This window comes from Sturnus vulgaris, chromosome 8 (assembly GCF_052056855.1).
Source record: "Sturnus vulgaris isolate bStuVul1 chromosome 8, bStuVul1.hap1, whole genome shotgun sequence".
In the NCBI taxonomy this organism is placed as follows: Eukaryota; Metazoa; Chordata; class Aves; order Passeriformes; family Sturnidae; genus Sturnus; species Sturnus vulgaris.
In genome coordinates, this window is record NC_142250.1 from 24,571,761 (window position 1) to 24,589,683 (window position 17,923).

Genomic DNA, 17,923 nt, shown 5'->3' on the forward strand with positions numbered 1-17,923 from the left:
ATAAAACAAACAGGTCTTCCCACAACTGAGCCAGTCCACCCAGACCCTACGTGCAGTGAGATTTGTCATCTTCATGGTCTTTAAAAGCCAGCCCAGGCATGGTGGGGGATCTGACCTGCTGCCAGCCCTGCAACACAGAGCCCTTGCTGGCTTGGCATGCCCTGGCAATGCAGAGCAGGTGATTACACAGAAGACAGTACCCTGCAGTGATGAAGTAAATAATGACCCGATTATTTGTGCCCTCTGAAGTGCAGGTCAGGCTCCATGGGAATGCCTCCTGGAGCCACTAAGTGTAATTACCAGTTAATCAGCAGGGACCTGTAATTACAGCAGTCAGAGAGTATTTAAGTATGGAGGGTTTTCCCAGTGCCAGTCAGCTCTGCTTGTCACAGCCAGGGACTGCAGTGCCCAGGGAGCCCCAGTGACTTTGAGCCACCATAGGTGGAGCTGGACTTGCCTGAGGACAGCCAGCAGAGCAGTGGTCAGCCAAGGACCTGAAGCCAAATTACAGTTTATCTGAGTCTCTGAGGGATCACTGGGTGCTGGGGTGTGCCCTTGCCTGTCGATGCCCTGCTCCTATGGGACATCACACTGTGCAGGCACTGCCCATTTACCTTCCTGTCTCTTTCTTCTGCAGGGACCTGAGTGAGAACTTCATCCAGGCCATCCCCAGGAAAGCATTCCGTGGGGCCACGGACCTCAAGAACCTGTGAGTCCTGGCACTGTTGGGCATGAGGGAGTTTGGGGTCAGGTCCAGTGGCAGCGGGCAGTGGAAGCGATCAAGAGCACTGATTGCTTTCTCCCTGGGCTGTCCCAACAGTTCTCCTTTTTTTCCCTTTCTCCTGCAGGCAGCTGGACAAGAACCAGATCAGCTGCATTGAGGATGGGGCTTTCCGTGCCCTGCGGGGGCTGGAGGTCCTGTAAGTGACTGGGGACAGGCTGGAGCCTCCAGTCTGCAACCCCATGCAGGATGAGGGTGTCCTTGAGTGTCCTCACTCACTGGGGTGCTGCAGGGACATCCCTAGCATGCCATTTCTCCCTGGGCTTGAGCAGGGGCTGACCAGGGTTCTGGTAGAGCTGCTGCAGAGCTGTGCTCCAGGGCTTGATTGTGCCCCAGGGTGCCACTGGCTGTGGAGAGGAGAAGCCTGGAAAGGACAGCAAGTCCTGATGGGGGTTTGGGCTGTCTTTAGCCTGTAGTTCTCCATCCATTCACCCTGTGCTAGGTTGCTCCCAGGGGTTAGTGCCACCTAGACCATCTCATGTTCCTATTTACAGCCTGTCTGCCCTGACCTGTCCTTCTTTGTCTTCCTGCAGGACCCTGAATAACAACAATATCACTTCAATTCCCGTGTCCAGCTTCAACCACATGCCAAAGCTGCGGACGTTGTGAGTGCCAGGGCTGTGGTGGTGGTGGGAGTGACCTCCTAGGCTAGAGTGGGATGTCTCCAGCTCTGCTGCTGGTGCTGGTGGCTCAGTAGTGCTGGGACAGCAGCATGACGAGGGAATGGAGGGGATACCCCTGGGAAGCATCCCCAAGTACTGCCAAGCAAGGCAGCCTTGGCAACTGTCACAGATGCTCTTAGGCCCCTCTGTATCTCCCTCTGAGTGCTCCCAGCCTTCGGGATGAGCCAGGCTGGGACATTGAGAGGGCAGTGGGGTGGGCAGGAGCTGTCCTGTGGCTGCTGACTGCTCCATCCATCCGCCTGCAGCCGCCTGCATTCCAACCATCTCTTCTGCGACTGCCACCTGGCCTGGCTCTCACAGTGGCTGCGCCAGCGCCCCACCATCGGGCTCTTCACCCAGTGCGCTGCTCCTGCCCAGCTTCGTGGCCTCAATGTGGCTGAGATACAAAAGAACGAGTTCAGCTGCTCCGGTGAGGGGGCAGGGGACGTGGTGGGTGCCAGGGCAGAGACATGGGCCGGGGGGACAAGGCTTGTGCCACCAGTGCAGCCCATGTCCATTCCCTGCCATGTGCCCCAGGTCAGAGCCTCAGAGCCCATGCTGTGGGTTCATCTCAGGCCAGCACAGTCCTTGGTGTAGGGCAATATAGGGACAATGCCACCCTATCAGTGTGACAGTATGTCAGTCTGTGCCTTTAGAGCTTTTACAGGGGGTTGGGGTGCTTATGTGCCCACTCAAGGATGCTGTGAACTGTCCCTGCATGCTGAGCTGTCACCAGGGTCCCTTCTTCAGGGTGCTGCCACATACTGGCCTGGCTCAGCTCTTTGCAATTCCAATGCTGGCTGCTTCCCTGGCAGGACAAACGGACTCAGCACATGCCCAGCTCTGCAGCTTGTCCTCTGGCTCCTGCCCAGCCATGTGCACTTGCAGCAACGGCATTGTGGACTGTCGGGGCAAGGGGCTGACGGCCATCCCTGCCAACCTGCCCGAGACCATGACAGAGATGTGAGTATGGCCCCACACCATCATCTGGGCTCTGGGTGGCTCAAGGCACTGGGAGCACAGGAGCAAGCCCTGCAGCTCAGCCTGTAGGGCAGCAGGCCTTCCTTGCCCTTCTCTCACACTGCCCAGATTTAGCCCTGGATTTAGCTGCATTAAAAATGTAAATAGAGAAATAATCTCCTTAGAGGAATCCAATTACGGTGCAAAGCCCCTGCTGGGATCGTGCATAAAGCATTTGGGAGGCAGCAGGCACCCCCAAACCCACGGTGCTGGGGAGGAGAGGTGCTTCCTCCACCCCAGCCACCATGGTTCCCCCACCCATGGCACCTCTCCCTGATGGAGAAAGCCCCAACCACAGGATGCAAGTTGTCTCTGGGCAGAATATGTGCACTCCTGTGGGGTAACTTGCTGCGACCTTAGGGGTCCTGCAGGCCCAGCTCTGTCAGTGGGGTACTGGGGTGTGGCCAGCCCTAGAGCCCTCATCTCTCCCTATTCTCTTTGCAGACGTCTGGAACTTAATGGCATCAAGTCCATCCCCCCAGGAGCCTTCTCACCCTACAAGAAGCTGCGAAGGATGTAAGTGCAGCCTCTACCAGCTCACCCTGAACCCCAACAGCCTTCACCCTGCTGGCCATGCTGAGAACTGACAGACATGGGGCGCCTACTGTGACACGGGTGCCCCTTACTGCAGCACTGGGAGGGGGTCTTGGATAACCCCAGCGCTGTATATTGGGTCTTGGGGATGGTCCCCTGGAACTAGCAGAAGGATGAGGACATAGGACAAGAGAAGAGGGGACCAGGCCACCTTCTCCTTTTGGGTTTCAGAGACCTGAGCAACAACCAGATCTCAGAGATCGCCCCTGACGCCTTCCAGGGTCTGCGCTCACTGAACTCCCTGTAAGTGCCTACAGTGGTATGGGTGGGATGGGGTGGATGCTGTACCCCTTAACCATGGCCCATATCACTCCCCCCATCTCTCTCACACCAGCCTTTCTTTTCCAGGGTTCTGTATGGCAACAAGATCACGGACCTCCCTAAGGGTGTCTTTGGAGGACTTTTTGCCCTGCAGCTGCTGTAAGGCACCATTGGCTGTGTGGGATGCTTTTCAGTGACATAGGGAAGCAGGACTGAAGTCCCTAGCACCCTTGGTGCAGTGAAGGGGTGTCCCCAGACTCACATCCCTCCCTCCCTGCCAGGCTTCTCAATGCCAACAAGATCAACTGTGTACGGGCAGATGCCTTCCAGGACCTGCAGAACCTCTCACTGCTCTCACTCTATGACAACAAGATCCAGAGCTTGGCCAAAGGCACTTTCACCTCCCTGCGGGCCATCCAGACTCTGTGAGTGTCCACGCCAGCTCCCATGCCTGGGCAGGCGAGCCTCTGAGGGAAAAGCATCTCCAGGGCTGGAGCTGGTGCTCACCCACTGCTCCTGGTGCTCTGTCACCCACTGTCCCTGGCAGTGTGTCACCTGCTGTCCCTGGCACAGGCACCTGGCCCAGAACCCTTTCATCTGTGACTGCAACCTGAAGTGGCTGGCGGATTTCCTGCGTGCCAACCCCGTGGAGACCAGTGGAGCCCGCTGTGCCAGCCCGCGGCGCTTGGCCAACAAGCGCATTGGCCAGATCAAGAGCAAGAAGTTCCGCTGCTCGGGTGAGAGCTGTCCCCAGCCCTGTCACAGGCGTCCTGTGGCACGGCTGTCCTCAGCCCTGTCCCAGCCTGCTGTCTGTATGCTCACAGGGCTGATGTGCTTTTTTTTTCCCACAGCCAAAGAGCAGTATTTCATCCCAGGTGAGCAGAGGAGCCACACACATGTGCATGGGTGTGTGTATGGTGCCAGGCTGCCTGGGAGGATGTTGTGCCAGAGCTCTTTCATTTCCCATGTGCTGAATACCTGCTGTTTGCAGGAGGGTGGTGGGCAGTGCAGTGCCCCATGTACCCGGGACAAATATCTCTGTAGATAAGCTGCTTTGGGCATGGAGAGGAGTAATATGTGCACAGGGACTGGAATGAGGGGAGCTGGGGAAGAAAATGAGAGCAGATGGGGATGTGGGAGGATCAGAGGGAGAGGGGGGAGGTGCGGTCCCCTGTGCCTCTGCCCCTGGTAGCCCACACTGCCTTCACCATCACACAGGGACAGAGGATTACCAGCTGAACAGTGAATGCAACAGTGACGTGATCTGCCCCCCAAAATGCCGCTGTGAATCTGGTGTGGTTGAGTGCTCCAACCTGAAACTCACCAAGATCCCAGATCGCATCCCACAGTCCACAGCTGAGCTGTAAGAGTCTCCTCTCTCACTCTGCCTTCCCTCCTGCAGCAGGCACCTTGCTGGCACTGGGGTTTGGCTCGGGGTTTAGGCTGTACCAGGCGCTTTGTAGCCATTTCCTGAGCTCTTTTCCCTGCTGCCCACTCCAGGCGCCTGAACAACAATGAAATCTCCATCCTGGAGGCCACTGGCATTTTCAAGAAACTCCCACATCTGAAGAAAATGTGAGTATTAGGCAGGCACAGTCATGTCAGGAGTGCCCGAGGGCTGGGAAGGCACATAGGGTCCTGATGCCAGGGCACACTGGGGTGTGAAATGGGGGCATGTCCCAGTCTGAGGGTCCTCTGAGGGTGCTTAGTGGGATCTGGGAGAGGCAGAGTTCAGGATGAAGTCAAGGCAAAGCCCTCATCCAGCCTGCTTTTACCTCTTCACAGCAACCTCAGCAACAACAAGGTGTCAGAGATCGAGGATGGGGCGTTTGAGGGGGCGTCCTCTGTCAATGAGCTGCACCTCACTGTCAACCAGCTGGAGTCTGTGCGGAGTGGCATGTTCAGGGGTCTGGACGGGCTGAGGACACTGTGAGTCCCTTCTCCTCCATGAGCACCCAGATGGGAATGTCCTTACTCCTTGCCTCCCTGCAGGGCCAGCTCAGGATGCCTTGCCCAGCAGCTGGCTGTATCCAGTGCTGGGGGGGCAGGTTTTTGCTGCTCAGGGACTTGCTCAGGCTCATTCTGCTGCCCAGAACTGAGGTGGGCACAGCCTGAGCACTGCTAAGGTGGGTTTCCCCTGTGGTACCTGCCTGTGTTGTAGGTGCCCTTGTTCTCTTCCCTCTGCAGGATGCTGAGGAACAACCGCATCAGCTGCATCCACAACGACAGCTTCACAGGGCTGCGCAACGTCCGCCTGCTCTCTCTGTATGACAACCAGATCACCACAATTGCCCCGGGCGCCTTTGACACTCTGCAGTCCCTCTCCACACTGTATGTCCTGGGCCCCGGGGCGTGCCCCCCAGCCTGTCTTATGTCACATCAGAGGGCTGCAGGTCCCCTTGCCTGGTGGTTGTTCAGGTGCTGTCCTTGTACTCTTTCCCACGTGCAGGAACCTGCTCGCCAACCCCTTCAACTGCAACTGCCAGCTGGCCTGGCTGGGGGACTGGCTGCGCAAGAGGAAGATCGTGACAGGGAACCCTCGGTGCCAAAACCCTGACTTCCTCCGGCAGATCCCGCTCCAGGATGTGGCTTTCCCTGACTTCAGGTGTGAGGAAGGTAACTCATGGGCCCTGCAGCACCAAGGGTGAGGGGAGACCAGGCTGCTCCTCCCAGGATGACACCATTCTCCTTGTCCCAGCGCTGTCCTTGCTGCCAGGATGTGCCCATGACAAGGCAGTAGCTCAGGGGGCCCCATGAATGCCCTCCCCTAATGATAAGAAAGTTTCCCTTCCCAGTACCCAGCCCATGGGCACTCAAATATCCACTCTGAAGCCAGGAGAGGAGTTTGCACCCACTGCACCTTGGGGCTCTTGTGGATCGATGCTGGCAAACGCTGTGCCCTGGGTGCTGACAGGAGCAGATGTGTCAGCAAAGCCCACTGGGATCCATCCTGCTCCTTCCTGCCTTCCCTTCTCAGCCTTGCACATGCACCAGAGCTGGCAGTGGGCAGATGGAGCAGACGGGAGCGTGCGTGGGGAGAAAAACCTCTTCTTATATTTTTTTTTTTAAATTTAGAGCAGCTTTTGAGCCCTCTGGAAAATATTTACAAACAAATCATCCTTTCTTCTGCTTTCCCTCCTCCACCACGTCAAACACTGAAGGGTTGCATCCTGCGCCTTTCCTAACAGTGTGAGATAGCATACGGTTGTCCCAGGAAAGCCTTTCCTGCAGGATTCCAGCATCATGGCAGGGGAGCAGAGACAGCTCCTCTGGCTGCTCGGCATAGGCTCCATCTAGTCTGTATCTGGGAGATGGGTGAAGGAGGTTGTTTCAGGAGGATTTGCAGGCCTGAGCTACTTCTGCGCCCTTACCTTTGTTGTCCCTGTGACTGCATTGTTGCATGAAAATGGTGAAAATCAGCAGTGTTGAGCTGGCTGGTTGTATCCACAGTAGTGGGGCATGCAATTTCTGGGTGCAGGAGCAATTCCTTCACTGCTAACTCCTGACTGCTATTGCCTGCAACATCCTGCTTTGAGGGCAGGGGAAGATGGTTGACGTGGAAGGGGAGCCATCCTAGGCAGGCACAAAGCATTGAATCTGGCCTCACACAATGCACAAGGGCTGGGCCCTCGTGACTTGGTGGCTTTCCATGCCTGATGCAGGTAAGGAGGAGACCACCTGCATCCCCCGGCCCCAGTGCCCACAGGAATGCACCTGCCTGGACACGGTTGTCCGCTGCAGCAACAAGCACCTCAAAGCCCTGCCCAAGGGGATCCCCAAGAACGTCACAGAGCTGTGAGTAGTGGGCGAGTACCCAAGCTCTCCCCTAACCCTCCCTCAACTTTACTGCTCTGGGCGAGGGGTCTCTGCTGTGGGGTTGCAGGTGTCAGGGCAGAGACCCCTGGACTCCTCCCTACACCCCCATCCTCGCCTGGTGTGCGATTAGGACCCCACCCATCCAAGGTATCCTGGGTACCACAGCACCAGCAAGTGGCTCAGTAAGAATCTCTGAGAGTCAGGGCTATCAAGGGTATTGTGAAAGAGGTATTGTCATCCAGCAGCTGGGACCTTATCTTTGGCCCTTGGGAGAGGACAGTGAGGGACAACCACTCCTGCAGCTGTGGTCCCCACGCAGCCATGCAGCTCAGGGCTCTGTGGTTCCCAGGAGCCTGCCATCAGCAGCAGGGACGGAGGCACCCTGTCTTTGCTCTCACCACAGCTGCAGGGATGCCTCGGCAGCACCAGCCTCGAGCACATGGGCAATGGAATGTGGTTTGCCTGGGGTCAGCCACCCATCAGCATGGGTGTCAGGGAGATATCCATGCAGCCATGCCTGAGCTGGATGTGATGCCCATTGCTGTGAAAGGGGCTCTGGGGGTGAGGCATGGCATAAAGTCCTGTGTGCAGGAGGTGCAGGCACTGGTTGGGCACATATATATTTATATGCGTACCACCCCCGCAGCCCCCTCCACTGTCTTGCACACTCCTCCTCTCTCTGCATCCTGTGCCATCTCTCACATTCTCACACATGCCTTGGGAATGGTTACAGCCTCCCACGCTCCCATTGGATTTGTATGCAGCACATTGCTGGCTGCACTTGCACACGTAGACTGCTGGGAGAGTGTCTCCGGGGACACGTGTGCAAACCCAGGTGTGCTACTGCACTCACACACTGGCTCCCCTGCCAGCCCAGGAGTGCCCTGAGAGCCCGTTGGACCCTGGCAGGAGGGATGTGATGCTGGAGATGTTTCTTGCAGCCTGAAGTTCGTGGTGGTGCACAAGAGAAAGAGGGGGAAGAGGGAGGGACCTCCTCCTTCTCAGTCACCCCGAGGTGCCTTTGTTCTCACTTGCAGCTACCTGGATGGAAACCAGTTCACTCAAGTCCCGGGGCAGCTCTCTACTTTCAAGTATCTGCAGCTTGTGTAAGTAGTCAGGAGCAGGAGCCCAGGCAGCTGGAGGCACTGCTGGAACTTGAGGGTGAGGGCAGGGGCTGTCTCCATGGTGTGTGATCCTGAGGAGGGGTCTGGCAATGTGTGGGGACCCCTGACATCTCCCTGTATCCCCACTCTGCTCTGGAGCACAACTCACTGGCAGCAGTGCTCAGCCTCTGGCTGCTCACCACCTGGTGCCGGGCGTGGAACAGAGAGGGGACAAGTGGCATTGCTGCCATCACCCCGTGTGACAGCTCTGCTGCTCCCTTGGAGGCTGTGCCATGCTGCTGTGTGCACCCCATGGTAGCTGTGCAGGCTGGGGAGCAGTGAGAGGGGACAGGGCCCAGCTGGCTCCTAGCCCTGAGGTTTCTGTTTTCCAGTGATCTGAGCAATAACAAGATAAGCTCCCTGAGCAACTCCTCCTTCACCAACATGAGCCAGCTCACCACCCTGTAAGTGAGGTCCCCGTGGAGCCACACTGGGCTGCAGCCCAGCTGAGCTGTTCTGGGGGTCTTGAAGGCTGGGGGGTGCTGGGGATTCCAGGGTCTCCACCCTGTGTGAAGTCAAGCTGCGGTTTGAGATGGAACTCACACAGGAGCAGCGTGGAGCCCAGGGTGGGTTTCTTGCAACACACACAGCTGTGTTGCCTGCTTCCCTTCTGCAGGATCCTCAGCTACAACTCCCTGCAGTGCATCCCTCCCCTGGCCTTTGAGGGCCTCCGCTCCCTGCGGCTGCTGTAAGTACCTGCCCAAAGCCCTGCTCACACCCTGCTTGGCCCCTTCTCTGCTGCTGCCCATGTCCCTGTGTCCCCTGTGCCCCCCTGGAGCTGGGTGCATGCAGGTGGGCGAGGTAGAGGCTGCAGGAGGAGCACGGGAAGGTTCATCTGCTCTCAGAGCAGATGGTGCATTTGCAAAAGTGACAATGTGGCGTCCAGTTCTGCCACCCACACCTGGACCTGTGGGATGAGGCCACAGTCCTTGCTGCCCACCTTGGAGCCCTGGGCATTGCAGGACTTTCTGTTCTCTGCAGGTCTCTCCATGGCAATGACATTTCCAGCCTCCCCGAGGGCATCTTTGCAGATGTCACCTCCCTGTCCCACTTGTGAGTATCTCCTCCCACTCCTCAGGGTTCAGGGTTGGATGCAGGCTCCACAGACATTTAAAAACTACTGAGCTGAGCTTGGCTTCCCTAGAGGGCGAGCTGCCTTCTCCCCTCTTCTCTGGGCTGGTACCCACAACATCATTTGTTGGATAGTGCTGTGACCTGCTGCCCATGCTCAGATCCAGGTGTGCAGCTGAGTCTCCCAGTGCTGCTAGGATGTCCCTATGGTCTTAGGTGGATGTGGTGTGGGGTCCTTCTCCAACCCACTAGATCTCTGGGGTCCCCCAAGATGTAGGTTAAGCCATGCAAAGTGGTGTCATAGCTGTGGGTTGGCAGGGGCTGCTCTGACATACATCAGTGTGTTGTTAGCTTCTGCCAGTGCACTTCCCCACAGCAGTCCCCCAATCCATCATCAAGTATCTTCCTGCCAGTGGTGGTGTTTCAGCCCCTCTTTGAGCTTGCACCCCAGGAGCACTGCCCTATACCCACCAACCGGGGCCAGGGTTTAACTTTGCTCACAGTGTCTTTTTGGTTAGCTCCCTGTCTCCTAACTAAGCTGTTCCCAGCTGCCTGCTCCTGGCATCCTGGGCATCTCAGGCTGTTCCTTCAGTCTGCAAAGAGCAGCTTGATACCCAGTCCTGGCCTCCTTGTTTTTTGGGGAGAAGCACTGCTTGCTGTGCTCCAATTACGCTTGGTTTTGCTGCCTTCACTGCAGACAGCTGGCACTGCCAGTTCTCACAGGCTGAGCTGTGTCACAGCTGGTGCTGCAGGTGCTGTAGGACCAGGTTAGTGAGCCCAGCAGATCTGCTGTCCCTACTACCTGCCCTCTGGGCTGCCGTCTCCTTCTTTTGTCACTTGTGTTGGTCACACCAGCTCTCCATCACTGCTGACCTTTGCAGTCGAGGAGGATTCAAAGAGACATCCAAGCCCTCCACCTCCCACATCATCCACTGCTTCTGTACCCTTCTCTGCTGTGGAGCAGAGCAACCCTCCCTCCTCCTTCTCCTTTCCCAGAGCAATTCCTTGCTTTCCCACACTGCTCTCTGCACAAGCTCTGGCCGTGGCCTGCTGCCATTCCCAGCAGCCCACTCCTGTGTCTCTGTCCTGCAGGCTTGTGCAGCAGAGCCCAGGCTGGCCCTGCAGCTCCCATGCAGGTCCTGTTGTTTCTGCATGGCCTTGACGTACTTTGCCCAGTTTGCTGGCCCCAGGCAGCTTTGCCTGTGTACTGGAGAGGGACTGCCAAGGATTTCTGTGTGGGCAGAGGAGGAGAGCCCCAGGGCAGAGCATAGAGCACTGCATGGTCTGTGGGTCCGGCAGCAGGGTGGTCTAACTGGACAGCATTGTGAGGCTGTGTGTCCCAGTCCTCCCATTGTGGGTGGCAGCACCTCTGGTGGGTCCAGAAATGGAAGAGCACTGGTTTGCCCATCATGTGGCATCCCGGTCAAGTGATGACAGAGTTGTGCCCAGTTGCCTCTGTGTGGCAGCAGATGCAATTTTGCCCCTCTCCTCATGCAGAGCCATCGGGGCCAACCCCCTGTACTGCAGCTGCAACCTGCGCTGGCTCTCCAGCTGGGTCAAGACAGGCTACAAGGAGCCAGGCATTGCCCGCTGTGCTGGGCCCCCCGACATGGAAGGAAAGCTGCTGCTCACCACTCCTGCCAAGAAATTTGAGTGCCAAGGTGAGAGGTGCCCATGCTGGCCATCCACAGCCTCCTCTGGGCACCCAGCAGAGCAATGCTTTGTGAGTCTGGGTGGCTCCAGGAGTATGTCTCTTCAGCTGCCTTGTGGAGGAGGGAGACCAGGTTGCTTCCATCCTCTTATCTAACTGGTGGCACTTCCCTGGTGACTGAACAAACCCGTGGCTGTCCCATTGCCTGGTGCAAAGCCCCTTGGACAGGCTCTGCTCTCAGCAACACGAGAGGCTGTGCCCCCACATCGGTTCCCACAAAAGGACACGTCCCTATCACTCCTTGCACTGACAGTCATCTTCGTGCCTCCCATCCCACAGGCCCACCTGCACTAAGTGTCCAGGCCAAGTGCAACCCCTGCCTCTCCAGCCCCTGTCAGAACCAGGGCACCTGCCACAATGACCCCCTTGGCTCCTACCGCTGCGCCTGTCCCAGTGGCTACAAGGTACCCTAGTCCCAGGGGTCCCCAGTGTGTGGGGACATGTCCCTGCAGAGGGCAAGGGAGCAGAGCAGGGTCTCTGCCATACCCCTGGGGGTTGCTGCCTGTGGGATCATCTGTCCTCCCTGTGTGCCACAGCATCCTGCTGAGTGGCATGGGGAGAGCTGGGCAGGTGCAGTGGCACCCTCCTCGCTCCCACCTTTCCATCCTTCCCCAGGGCAGGAACTGCGAGGTGGCACTCAGTGGCTGCTCCTCCAACCCCTGTGCCAATGGAGGGACCTGCCAGCCTCAGGAGGGGGAAGGAGCTGGGTTCAGGTAAGTGCTGAACAGGAACCTATGAAAGGTGGGTGTTTGGGCAGTAGCATGGGACCCTGGCATCCCATGGAGAGAAGTTCCGAAACTTCCTTTGCCTCCTGCAGGCTCCCTTGGGCATATAGGTGGGATATTGTATTTGCATGGGAGCTCCAGCTCAGGTTGTCTGACTCCACTTCTCCTTGCCCCCAGCCCAAAAGCCTCCTAGGTTGAGGTCAGTGGGGGAGAGGAGGGACCATCACCACAGGAGGCAGGGGGACTGGGACTGGTTGCTGTGGTCCTGGAGTCACTGCTGCTCCCTGCGGGGCTGCCTTATCTCACACAACCCTCACTGCCCTGAATGCTTTAGGCCATTCTGGGAATCAGGCTGCAGTCAGGAGCCGAAAATAATTGGCAGGCTGGGGGTGAGGAGATAGGCTGTGCAGCCCCTCCCTGTGCTGAGAGGCCTCAGCCTGTTGTTGTGGCAACACAGCATCCTCAGGCAGGCTGTGCTGCCACCCACCACTGTGCCCAGCTTGACAGGAGGACACCAAACCCAGTCTTTGCCAAGGTCCTCTGCTGGTCATTTTGGGGGAGTCACCCCAAAATGTTCTGTTTCGTTTTCCTCCTTGACACTGCCCTGGCCCCACTGCAGGTGCCTGTGCCCAGTGGGCTTCAAGGGCCCAAGCTGCCACATCACCAGCGACCCCTGCAAGGAGCACAGCTGTGAGAATGGGGGCTCCTGTGTGCCCACTGCCACCAACTATACCTGCCTTTGTCCTGCCCACTACACAGGTACCTGGAATGGGGGCTAGCCATCTCCAAATGGCAAAGACCTGTATAGGAATGTGCCCAGTGCTTCTACCCACCCATGAGGGCTAAATTGCTCCTCTGCCTGCTGTCTCAATGCCCATTGCCATGGCATCTAGGCTCAGCTGTCTTGAGTTTGGGCACACCCAGCTGAACCCCCCACCCTGGGGTGCCCTCAGTGCCTGGCTCAGGCAGGAGCTGCCTTCATGGGAGCAGAACCTTGTGTCTGTGGGGTGAAAGCTGTGGGCTTGGCAGCTCTCTGTCTTGAGCTGAGTCCCCCAGGGGTCCCCTCTGCCCCATGGGGACTGGGGCTGCTCCTCTGGTCCTGGAGCTGCACCCTCTCTTCTGCCTTGCAGGGGAATTCTGTGAGCAGCCACCCAATTTCTGCTCAGACGAGCTCAACCCCTGCCAGCATGACTCCACCTGCATTTCCACCAGCCAGGGGCCCAGGTGAGCCCCCTTCTCTCCAAACTTTTTTGGGGTGGTAGATTTGCTTTTTGGGGACTGCAGTGAGGGGGCATGGAGAGAGGTGTTACGAGGGGAGGAACAGGCACCCACTGGTGCAAGGGGGAAGGAAGGGGCAGCCTCGAGCCCCCTGCCTGCCCCAGGTGTGAGTGTGCACCCGGCTATGTGGGGAGCAACTGCAGCGAGGACTTCGATGACTGCCAGGACCATCGGTGCCAGAACAACGCCCGCTGCCTGGATGAGGTGAATGGCTACTCCTGCCTCTGCACCGAGGGCTACAGGTACCACCAGGAACACATGGGACACCTGGGGTAGTGGGGATGGCTATGTGCAGAAGGGACAAGTCCTGGCTACCAAGTCCGTCCGTCCATCCATCCATCCATCCATCCATCCATCCATCCATCCATCCATCCATCCTTAGTGTGAGAGGGAGGAGGGAGGCTGGGACTGTGTGTCTCTGGGAGTGGAGGCTGCGGGGAGCCAACATCACTGGGGAGGGACTCCAGGGCACAGCTCAGCATCCAGACATCCCTCTGATGCCAGTGTGTGGGAGAGCCTCCCCAGAGATCCCAAATCAGGGGCATGCTGTCAGCCCTGTGGGGCACTGGGCAGGGTGTAGGGCTCTTTCCCAGCCCCCAGCCCAGCAGCACCCTTGGCCCCACAGTGGCCAGCTCTGCGAGATGCCGCCCCACACTGCTGGCCAGCCTGGCCTGTGTGAGCTAGCTGAATGCCAGAACGGGGCCCCATGTGTGGAGAGGGGTGGCCGTGCCCTGTGCCAGTGCCTGCCTGGCTTCGGCGGCCCCAAATGTGAGAAGCTGCTGAGCGTCAACTTTGTGGACCGTGACACGTACCTGCAGTTCACTGACCTGCAAGACTGGCCCCGAGCCAATATCACGCTTCAGGTGAGGGCTGGGGGGGCGAGGGGACATTGAGGGATGGCACTGGAGGTCTGCCCCAGGGATGTGGGCTCCCACCTCTCTCTCTGGCAGGTCTCCACGGCTGAAGGTAATGGCATCCTGCTGTACAATGGTGACAGCGACCACATGGCTGTGGAGCTGTACCAGGGCCATGTGAGGGTCAGTTATGACCCCGGCACCTACCCCAGCTCGGCCATCTACAGGTACCTGGCACCCCTTCCCCACTCACTGGAGACCTCCACCCCCATTGCTTCAGCCTGGGGGCGTCCCCAGTGACCCAGCCATCCCTGCCAGTGCTGAGACCATCAACGACGGGCAGTTCCACACCGTGGAGCTGGTGACCTTCGACCAGATGGTGAACCTGTCCATCGATGGTGGCAGCCCCATGACCATGGACAACTCGGGCAAGCACTACACGCTGAATAGCGAGGCTCCCCTCTACGTGGGAGGTAGGACAGGGACTGGATGACGGAGGGCATGGGGGGACATCAGGGGTGCGCTGATGGTCCTGCTCTCCCCAGGAATGCCTGTGGATGTCAACTCGGCTGCCTTCCGCCTCTGGCAGCTCCTCAATGGCACCAGCTTCCACGGATGCATCCGCAACCTCTACATCAACAATGAGCTGCAGGACTTCACCAAGACACGGATGACGCCAGGGGTGGTGCCAGGCTGCGAGCCCTGCCGCAAGCTCTACTGTCTGCACGGCATCTGCCAGCCCTCTGGTGCCCAGGGCCCTGTCTGCCACTGCGAGCCTGGCTGGGATGGGCCCCACTGCGACCAGCCCCGCGGCGGTCCCTGCCAGGGACACAAGTGAGTGCCCTTGCCCCACTGGCTGCCCTACCTGCTTCTCCCACTGGCTGCCCTACCTGCCTCTCCCACTGGCTGCCCACCCTGCCCTGTGGCTGGTTCCTGGTGCTGTCGTGCCAGTCCCGTGCCATCACAGTGGTGCTGTGTCATGACGCTGCCCTGCCATGCCACTAGCACTGAGTTGTGCCAGGCTATTCTGCTGGTGCCATGCCAGAGCCAGACCTGTGCTGTGCCAGTCGCAGTGCAGCACTGTGCTGGTTCTGAGCCATGCCGTGCTCAGCGCTGGTGGGCTGTGCGTGCTGGTGCAGTGCCAGCAGCTCCTGACAGCACCGTGTGCCCACAGGTGTGTGCATGGGCTGTGCCTGCCCCTCGACGCCCTCTCCTACAGCTGCCAGTGCCATGAGGGCTACCAGGGCGCACTCTGCAACCAGCCTGCCGAACCACCCGACCCCTGCCGCCACCAACCCTGTGTCCATGGCCACTGCCACCTCACCCCAGGTGGCGAGCCCACCTGCGAATGCCACGATGGCTACACCGGAGCACTCTGTGACCAAGGTAGGAGCTGAGGAGCTGGGTGTGCAGGGAAGGCAGCCCCATGCCACGCCACCGGGCTGACCATTGCTGTCTCACTGTCGCACAGAGCCCGAGTGCCGCGGGGAGCCAGTGCGGGACTATCACCAGGTGCAGCGAGGCTATGCTATCTGCCAGACGACGCGGCCGGTGGCCTGGGTGGAGTGCCGGGGGACCTGCGGTGGCCCTGACGCCAGCTGCTGCACTGGGCTGCGGCTCCGGCGCAGGAAATACGCCTTCGAGTGCAGCAACGGTGCCACCTTCGTGGAGGAGGTGGAGAAGCCCAGCAAGTGTGGCTGCAGCCAGTGCCTGTGAGCAGCCACCGGCCCTGCAGAGCCGGGGGCTGGCGGGGAGACCCCCCCGAGCCAAGGACCTCACTTTGCACTGCGGGCCTGGTGCTGCTCTCTGGGTGTTCCGAACTGCAGCTGCATCTGAGGAGCCCGGCAGAGGGTAGAGCTGGTGCATCTAGAAGGTTGGGAAGGAAACAGAAAAAAAAAAAAAAGGAAAAAAAAAAAGAAAAAACCCCACAAACAAAGCAAATGTGTAGATAGGGATTTTTTTTAAGAACTGCAGCTACACAGATATGTGCATATGGAGTGGGCACCCTGCCCAGCTGCCCTGTCCTCTCCCTGTGGCACTCTGCCTCCCTGCCAGTGAAGCCACACAGCCATGGAGGGCAGTGCCTGCATCCTGGGTGAGTCTCCTCCCTGGCATCCCTGTCCCTTGCATCAGCCCAGCGATCTGAGGGCTCTTCCAACACCTGGGACAGGAGGAGGGAGGCTATCATGGCAGAACCTTGTGATCTCTGGCAAGCCATGGCTTAGAGTGGGCTGCATAGTGTAACCAGTGTCCTGCAGTCCTGGTGAGCCCAGACCTGGTTTCCCATCCTCTCCTCCAGCAGCCCTGGTGTCTCTCCCTGCAGGGTGCTGGAGCCCAAAGTACCCCAGATAATGTCCCCAGCTCCGTGGCCTCAGCCTGACCCTCTGGTGCCACCCCCAGTTTGTGCATGGGCACACATGGGTCCAGCCCACTGTGGTCACATCAGGGACACACTGGTGGAGCAGGACCAGGGCAGTGCAAGGCACACTGAATGGGGGACAGGCAGCAATGCACAGATGTCCCTGAGGGTTCCAGTGGCAACCTGCCCTGTGCCATGGGGCCAGCACTGTGCCATTCATGTGGAGAGGGCCCCAAATACCCCTGGCTCAGCCAGGCAGTTCTGCTCAGAGGTGGGAGCTGTGTGAGGGCAGCACAGGAATCCCTTTATTCCAGGCTCTGTCCTAGGGAAGCAGGCCTGCAGTGGGGTGAAAGTGACCCATGTCCCACTGACCCAACCAGCAGGAGCAAGAGGCTGCTGGGACAGCTGGGATGCACGTTTGCCATGCCATCACTGTGGCCTCAGTCTTGAGCATGCCAAGTTGAAGAGGCTGAAGATGTCCAAACCTGCATGTCTGGAGCCAACACCACTGCTAGGGCAGGACCCACCAACTCTGGGACTCAAGTGCCCATACCCAGCATCTCTCCAAAGCTCACAGTGCCAGGGCATGTGCTGGGCTGGTGTGGGAGCAGGGGCACATGGGGAGCTCCTGCTGGGGTACTGCATGCACCCAACATCCACAGCAGCATCACCTCTACGACTGTGGGGGCCAAGGATAGTGGGGGCCCAACCTGGGACACTGCACATGGCTGGACAGTGAAGCACCACATCACCCTGGTGGACAGACTCATCCCAGAGCTGCAGTCCTGGATCTCTCCATCACACCACTCCAGCACTTTGGCTTCAGGTCGGCACTGCCAGCTGTGGCTGAGCTCCAGGCACCTCCACTGGATACACCCAGTATCACCATCCCTGCTCACCACTGGCATCCAGGGCATCTCCACCACCCCGGGGATGTGCTTCTGCCACAAATGCCCTCTCCATGAGAGCTCCTCTGCCACACAGAGGAGCTGGGATGTGTCTCATTTTGCCTGTGGCCCACCCGGGGCTTGGTTGTGTTGTGTTTCTGTTCTTGCTGTACGCTAACCGCTAAAGTATCTCTTTATACAGAATACTTACAGATTCTAATATATATTTGTATTTCATTTTGTTATAGTATTTTTATATGTTTGGGGTCAACAAATGATGTTTTCTTTTTGTTTACAGATGCTACTGGGCAGGAAAATGACGGTGGCTTTGTTTGGCCCGTGGGGTTTGTGTGTGTCACTATTGAAGACGCTGGTTTGTACTAGGCTGGCGAGGGAGGCACTGGGCATCCTTCCGCTGGCAGAGGCTGTATTGTTTTAGGAGATGTTTGGTATTGTCTATGTTGTCTTCCATGTGAACATGACATTTATTCATTCAGAGGCTTGGCCTCTTCTTTCCTGGTGGGGAGAAGGGAGAAGCTGGTGCTTGGGAGCTGCAGAGTGTGTAAGGAGGTGGCACAGGATGGAAAGAGCTGGTCGTGCCTTGGGGGATGATTTCCTGCTCCTGGAGCAGCCCTGGCCACTGCTTTTGGCCAACGTGTTGCCCCCATGGTGCTGGGACAAGCAGCCAGGCTTATCCATGCAATGCCTTGCAAAAGCAGCCATCACTGCCAGGGTCTTGCA

The 17,923-nt window shown here is 58.3% G+C and overlaps 1 protein-coding gene across 2 annotated transcripts in view; it reads left to right on the plus strand.

Moving 5' to 3' along the window:
- The window catches only part of SLIT1 (slit guidance ligand 1), a 60,596-nt gene extending 42,918 nt beyond the window's left edge, over positions 1-17,678 (plus strand). For both annotated transcript variants that reach the window (XM_014885987.2, XM_088169234.1), the window contains exons 5-37: positions 638-709; positions 849-920; positions 1,315-1,386; positions 1,710-1,873; positions 2,259-2,406; positions 2,908-2,979; positions 3,229-3,300; positions 3,406-3,477; positions 3,600-3,743; positions 3,892-4,055; positions 4,170-4,193; positions 4,537-4,681; positions 4,819-4,893; positions 5,104-5,247; positions 5,506-5,649; positions 5,768-5,934; positions 6,981-7,113; positions 8,172-8,240; positions 8,630-8,701; positions 8,914-8,985; positions 9,279-9,350; positions 10,866-11,029; positions 11,359-11,483; positions 11,695-11,792; positions 12,424-12,563; positions 12,935-13,028; positions 13,187-13,324; positions 13,708-13,945; positions 14,033-14,163; positions 14,255-14,409; positions 14,482-14,770; positions 15,111-15,322; positions 15,408-17,678. In XM_014885987.2, coding sequence (XP_014741473.2) covers positions 638-709; positions 849-920; positions 1,315-1,386; positions 1,710-1,873; positions 2,259-2,406; positions 2,908-2,979; positions 3,229-3,300; positions 3,406-3,477; positions 3,600-3,743; positions 3,892-4,055; positions 4,170-4,193; positions 4,537-4,681; positions 4,819-4,893; positions 5,104-5,247; positions 5,506-5,649; positions 5,768-5,934; positions 6,981-7,113; positions 8,172-8,240; positions 8,630-8,701; positions 8,914-8,985; positions 9,279-9,350; positions 10,866-11,029; positions 11,359-11,483; positions 11,695-11,792; positions 12,424-12,563; positions 12,935-13,028; positions 13,187-13,324; positions 13,708-13,945; positions 14,033-14,163; positions 14,255-14,409; positions 14,482-14,770; positions 15,111-15,322; positions 15,408-15,652 — 4,198 coding nt within the window. In that variant the 3' untranslated portion in view covers positions 15,653-17,678. The remainder of the gene's footprint in view (positions 1-637; positions 710-848; positions 921-1,314; positions 1,387-1,709; positions 1,874-2,258; positions 2,407-2,907; positions 2,980-3,228; positions 3,301-3,405; positions 3,478-3,599; positions 3,744-3,891; positions 4,056-4,169; positions 4,194-4,536; positions 4,682-4,818; positions 4,894-5,103; positions 5,248-5,505; positions 5,650-5,767; positions 5,935-6,980; positions 7,114-8,171; positions 8,241-8,629; positions 8,702-8,913; positions 8,986-9,278; positions 9,351-10,865; positions 11,030-11,358; positions 11,484-11,694; positions 11,793-12,423; positions 12,564-12,934; positions 13,029-13,186; positions 13,325-13,707; positions 13,946-14,032; positions 14,164-14,254; positions 14,410-14,481; positions 14,771-15,110; positions 15,323-15,407) is intronic.
- Positions 17,679-17,923: the final 245 nt, after the last annotated feature.